This window comes from Ursus arctos, unplaced genomic scaffold (genome assembly GCF_023065955.2).
Source record: "Ursus arctos isolate Adak ecotype North America unplaced genomic scaffold, UrsArc2.0 scaffold_24, whole genome shotgun sequence".
Taxonomy (NCBI): Eukaryota; Metazoa; Chordata; class Mammalia; order Carnivora; family Ursidae; genus Ursus; species Ursus arctos.
Genome location: NW_026622919.1, coordinates 1,706,822 through 1,712,986, shown reverse-complemented (window position 1 = coordinate 1,712,986; position 6,165 = coordinate 1,706,822). Strand labels below are relative to the sequence as shown.

General features: G+C 63.6%; 1 protein-coding gene across 3 annotated transcripts in view; it reads right to left on the bottom strand.

Moving 5' to 3' along the window:
* Window positions 1-1,089: 1,089 nt before the first annotated feature.
* The window catches only part of SLC38A10 (solute carrier family 38 member 10), a 41,977-nt gene continuing 36,901 nt past the window's right edge, over window positions 1,090-6,165 (bottom strand). For all 3 annotated transcript variants that reach the window (XM_026483909.4, XM_026483911.4, XM_044378693.3), the window contains 3 exons: window positions 5,996-6,112; window positions 2,860-3,021; window positions 1,090-2,647 (listed from right to left, as the gene is read on the bottom strand). In XM_026483909.4, coding sequence (XP_026339694.1) covers window positions 1,617-2,647; window positions 2,860-3,021; window positions 5,996-6,112 — 1,310 coding nt within the window. In that variant the 3' untranslated portion in view covers window positions 1,090-1,616. The remainder of the gene's footprint in view (window positions 2,648-2,859; window positions 3,022-5,995; window positions 6,113-6,165) is intronic.

The window sequence follows — 6,165 nt, the reverse complement described above, 5'->3', positions numbered from 1 at the left end:
AGGTAAGATCCTAGCCCAGTCGCCCAGGGCAGCTGCCCACAAGGAAGGTCGCCCGCGGACGGCCGTGCTTGCTGCGGCTCCAGCTGGACCGCTCACTGCACCTGCCGGTCTTGGCGCCAGAAGTCTGTGGTCAGAAGCCAAACCACCTGTGGTTCTGGCAAGGTGACCCCACCCCGAAGTCCCGGGTTCCCTGAGGGGCTGCAGGCTGGGGAGGCTGGGAGTGTGTGAACTGGGACGAGGACCCCGAGTGTTTGGGGGAGCGGGACTGGGTGCCCCGTTCTGAGGAGGACATGACCTTGCAGATGGCAGGAGGATGCCCTGACCTCCGGAAGACCTGAAACTTGGGTCAAGGTAAGACACCCAAGTAAATACACCCAGAAATAGAACCCACTCTAAAAATTTATTAACAAACGGAGTTCCAGTCTAGGGAAATGTCCAGAAGGCGTTTTCCCACTGAGTATGGTTTGTTTGGAATTGTTTTTACTTAAGCACAGGAAGCACCCCAAGACCCATCCTCCTTTCTCAGGGGCTTTCCGCTGCAGGAGCAGTGCCCGTCTGCTCCTGTCCCCCCAGCACCGGCCCCTGGGGTCAGGAGAAACCAGCTCTGCCTTTCGTTACTCGTTTCTAGTCGTCAGGCCGTCTGAGGACGCAGGAAATACGATAAACAATAAATGTAATTTCAAAGGCACAGGGGAAGTCGAGGCCAGACGCCATGGCTGGAGCTGCCGTGACGGCAGCTGTGGTCCTTCACGTGCCCGGGCACCTCTGGCCAGCGGTCCGCCAGCAGCCACGCCCAGGGCCCCTGGCGGCAGGGTCTGGCGCACACCCGCCCTCAGAGCTCGGGAACAGAGCTGGCATGAGCCCTGGGCTTGCAGATGGGCAGCCCACCACGGTTACACCTGCCCACCGGCCCGGGGGCCAGGGGGTGACCACCGGCTCTCCTGTTCCTTGAAAACAGAACACCACAAACGCCACCCAGCTGCTCACAGGGTCTTTTCGGGGCCACCCTGAGGTCTGGTCAGCAGACGTCCTTTCACGACCACCGGCACAGCTCCACACTGGCTGCACGGACCAGACAGCGTGACGTTTCTGACTCGTAAAACAACTTTATAGTTTGGGAAAGCAGAGGGAGCGTGACAAGGGAAGAGGCGGGTGCACACTCGGGCAGCCTTCTGACCCCCGGGACGCCCGCAGCCCCGGCCCCATGCCCCGCAGACACGAAAGTGCGTCCACCAAGCCGCTGCGTGGAGGCAGTTCATTACGGTTCTCCGCGACGCTCGGGGCATCACATTCACAACGACCGTTTAGAGAGAGCGGGAGTCTGGTGCATGGTGGGCCCTCACGGTGGCCCGCGTCCGCGTCGGGGCCGCGCTCCCCGGCCAGCCGCTCCCAAGGTCCAACCGGACGCTGCATCGTCTGAGTCCTGGTGAGCTCAGTCACTCGGACAAGTTTAAGATGCGGGATGGAGAAGGCACAGGCCGTCTGGACAGTGAGGCCATGCTGAGAGGCCTTTCAGGCCCCCAGCCACAGTGTGACCTCTAACTCCGTGCCCACGTGGCCCCAGCGTGGCTGCGTGAGACCCGCTGACCAGGAGGACGGCGGTCGCTAGTGGCTGCTCAGGGTTCCTCTGGGGCCCCAGCCAGCTGCTTCACCTGGCGGCCGTGGACCACCCGTAAAGCGCCCCCCGCGGCCTGGTGGAGCTGGGTCTCTAGTGCGCTGCGGAGGTCGTTGACCTGCACATCTGGGAGAGGGTTAAAGCTGATGATGACCCTGTCCCTTGGGGCCAGGTCCCCCCCTGCCGCAGGAGCCGCATCCCGCCGTCTCCTCCTGAGGTCAGAACCAGCCTGGACTTTGAGGTCTCGGTTGGGTTTGGCATGGTCTGGCTTCTGAGCCCCAGGGAGAGCTGGTTTGGGCCCCGGATCAGGGTCCCGCCTCCGTTCTGGTTCTTGGACGGCAGTGTCCTCCCCCGGAGCAGGCACACGGTCCCCACCGACGGCCTCCTTTCTGGCCTCCAGGTGACCACCCTGCTGCCCGCCCTGCTGCCCAGGAGAAACGGCCCGGTGTTGCAGCTGATGAATCTCAGCCTGGGCCCCAGGAGCTGCCCCTCCCGACCTGCTGGACAGGCCTACAGGGCCCCGGTCTCGGCTCACTGGCTGGGACCTCACGGGAGGGTCCCCAATCTCTCTCGTCCCTGGCACATCTGCCTCCTGAACGTTGGCACCGGTGGCCACCTCTTTTCTGGATTTCTTCCTTTCATGGGAGCCTCTGACAAAAGTGTCCTGACCCTGCTCGGGGAATTCGCCAGCGACGAGCTTCTCGGGGCTCCTGGGCGCCTGGGCAGGGTCTGGCACGCCAGCACCGGCGGCCTCGGGCGCAGCGCCCTGCTGGCCTTTCCTCGGCTCAGCCTGGGCTGCCCGGGGCTCCGTGTCGGCGGCACCAGGAGGACCGGCTGGAGCTCTGCCTGCAGCCCCCTCGGGCTCCTCCGCAGACCGCTGGCCATGTCCCCGGAGTGGAGCGGGGGGATGCCCGGGAGCTCCGAGTGCAGGTCCCAAAGGCTGCTGGGGGCGATGTCCCGCTGCGCCCCCGTCGTGAGCCTCCTGCTCCTTACCTCGGGGCACGGCCTCCCCAGGCTCGGGCTGCACTTCAGCTGCAAGAGAAGAAAGTCACCAGTGTAACCGCGGAAATGAGCACAAGCCACCAGCACAGGGACTAGAAAGGTGAACTCGCCAGCAATTAAACACGAATCAGAACTTTGCCTAGAGGGACTCTAGGCCCCGGAGCCACGGATCCAGCCACACGTGGTCACCAGGAGACACCGCGGGCGGTCACGCCTTGTCACGATCCCCTGCCCCGACTTACCCTCCTCGCTGTCCTGCCTCTGCTGGTGGATCTCCTTGTGCTGCTCCTCAATCACCGCGAGCAGCTTCTCCTGCTGGTCCAGCAGCCGCTTCTGCTGCACCTGCTGCTCCTTGATCACCTGCAGCAGGACGGCGTGGTCCAGCATCTCCGCCCGGCCGGCTTCTGGCGTGGGGAGAACACAGTCAGAGCCCGCCCCGTCTGCACAGGCGCCGTGCCGGGCCAAGGGTGGTGTGACGCGTGGCGACGGCCCAGGTCGCCTGCGGGACCCTCCCCGGGACACCCTTCGCTCGCACGGGCTCACGTGGGCCTGTGGTTTAGATGTGCCCAGCAGGGGCCCAGCTGCTCAGACTGCTGCCCGGGAATAAACGCTGAGAAGCCACACAGGTCTGAGCCGCCGTGGCCATGATGGCGGTGTCCTGGGCCGGGTGGGCTACGCTACAAACTGCTCGAGAAACAGAAGCCAGCGCTCTGAGGAAGTTTCCTCCAAGGTGAGAATTTAAGACAAACAGAACTGTCTTTCTTTCCAGCAGAGACCAGAACTGGGGCCTTGGTGAAGCAGAGGCCGCTGCTGACACACAAAGGGGTCCTGACACTGCTCCTGACCGCCACCCGGGAGACGGACTGCAGGCTGGCACAGGGGGCAGGGGCAGCACAGCAGGTGTGTGTCAGAGGACCCGCCCCGCTCTCTCCACACCCCCAACCCAGAACGTGGGCCCGAAAGAGGCCCCGAGTCTGAGCGCCCGGAGCCAGCAGCAGCCGCCTGGGGGAGCACAGGGGAGCTCGCCTTTCACTACGAACGCTTCGGCACCAGGTCAGCTACCTCCCGCGAGCAGCCCTGGCTTATGTACCGGCTACAACACGTATGTCTTTAAACAGGAGACTGTGAAAGAGGACGTGAGCAGTCAGGGCTGGGGGTGGGCAAGTTCAGAAGGAAGGATGTTCTGGGAGTGGTAACAGCACACATCCTGGCGAGGCCTCAGATGCTGGGCACACACAGACGTGCTGGCCCGTCCTCCCCAACGGTGACTTGTGGCCTGCCACGGTACCACAGGGTCGGCTTCCCCCCACCCCAGAGGCCCGTGAGGAATATACTGAGCCAGACGGAAGGACGGATGAGGCACGCAGAGGACGGGCCCCCGTGCAGCAGTCCCCACTCCCCACCCAGCCCTCATCTAGACACCCTAAGGTCACAAAGACACCTGCCTGAGAAAGGCCACATCCTGTGGGCTGGATTGGGGCTCCGTATGAGGGAAGCGCGCCATGCCGTCCCCCCAGGGCTCTAGACCAGCCACCTCGGCCATGAGCCTCGCTGTCACCCTGGGTACACATGGCTCATGGCCACGTAACAGTCAACAGGACAAGGACAGCCCCACGTGCTGCCAAAACTGCCCGTCCCCAGGGCAAGTGCTGGAGGAGCGGGCCCCAGCCTGCCCGGCGCCTTGGGGGACCAGCCCGGGACCGAGGCTGGAGGAGGAGGGGAAGTGGTGCCACGTCATGTCCGGCCAGAAGCGACATGCGGCAGATGTGGACCAGAGTGGTGACAAGCCGTGCCCACGGGCAGAGCCCAGCCCGCCAGGCCACAGATGGATGTTAATACACGTGCAGAACTCATGAATATCGGGCCACGCTCGTGGCAGAAGTTCCACGCAGGCTCTGGTCCTCGAGGGGAGGCCTGAAGCAGGCAGCGCATACAGAGAGCACCCACCGTCCTCCAGGACCAGGGTGTTGTGGAAAGGAGTCAGGGCATCGGGGGAGCCCCGCTGAGGGGCTGGAGCCAAGCCCGGGGGGCAGGCTACGTGGGTGGCCCCAGGCGGGGCCGTGCGGACGGCAAGCCTGCGCCTTCTCTGCCCTCGCATCTCAGACCCCGAGCAGGCCTTCTACGGGAGCGCGCTTCTCTGGATCCGTACCTGCTACTATCTTTTTGATTTCGGCTGCTCATCCCATTGAGAGGCGTACGGAAGAAAGGCAGAGTAGGAAACCGTGAAAATTGTCTTTTCAGAAAGAAAAAAAATTGAAAGAATCAAACAGGTTTAAGTAACAGAGTATAAGCACTGGAATCAGTGAACACAGGGAGACAAACCAGACAGGAAACACCGCACATGAAGCCCCCGGAGCAGCCACCGAACTCCAGAACACCTCCAGGGCCTCCTGGCTCAGGCCTCTGCTGCCCACGGGTTCTCCACGCAGCCCCAAGCCCAGTGCTCCGGGCGGGCTGTCCCCGCAGGACCTGCTGGGGGGCAGCTGGGGGGTGCCACGGGCCATGTGTGTCTCGCAACGGCCCCCAGAGCTGCTCCCCTGAGATCCACATGCCCAGACCCCGGGGGGCTCAGCGAGAAGCACCCTTGCACAGCTCACGGGGCTGCTCTGCGGACAAACTCGGCAATGCCGGGAGGTGGGTGGGGTTCTAACTGGGGGGCAGGTGTGCAGAGGTCACCTGGTCACCAATGAAATGAGAACAGGAGATCTCCGCCGGGAAGGCTGCCACCACCCACACTACAGAGCCACCGCCCAACACGGCTGGGCCACATGGTTGGGGGGGGTCACCCCAAAACAGGCATGAAGGTCTGAAGGAGGATTAACTGCTGGAGACAAAGGGTGTGACAAGCTTTTGTTTCGGGACAGGAGCTGGGTCTTCACCGCAGATAGGCACAAGCGTCCCCGAGCTATGGGGGGACACTCGGAGGCTGAGGTGAGGTGGGCAGCAACAGCCACCTGCCCTCCCACCTGGGCCACGAAGGCACCTCCTGAAAATAAGCAGTGTCTGGAGGCAGGAGCGCCCCTGCCCTGGCGGTGCCGAACACCACTCAGTGAGGAACACTGACATGGCTGCTCCGAGAGCGCCACGAAGGCGAACGGAAAACCACGTGACAGGACAAGAGATGTTTTTTTAAGAGAGACAAAACTGTGCCGGGGGGCGGGGAAACCCAGAGCAAGCAGCTGGTGGGCAAGGGAGACTACTTCAGGTCTTTCTTCAGTCGGAAGCTAGGAAGTACGGAGGCTGGGGGGGGGACTCGAACGTCCCCCAGGGGAGGACAGGCATCTGCGGCTCCTTCCCTGTCATCGCTGTGGGTCTGGAAGGAAGGGGCAGATGGCTCTGGGCCCCGGGGAGGGTGCAGCAAGGAAGCAAAGGCCTTACCCTCCAGCTTGCTGCCAGCGGGGCCTCCGCCCTGGCCCTCCGCGTTCCTCTGCTCTCGCGGCTCTGCCTGCGGCCCGGCCCCAGGGGCCGGCTTCACCAGGAGGGGAGCCTTCCCACCTGCACACATGGAGAGTCAAGAGGTCCGCAAAGAACTCCGAAGGAAGCGGCGG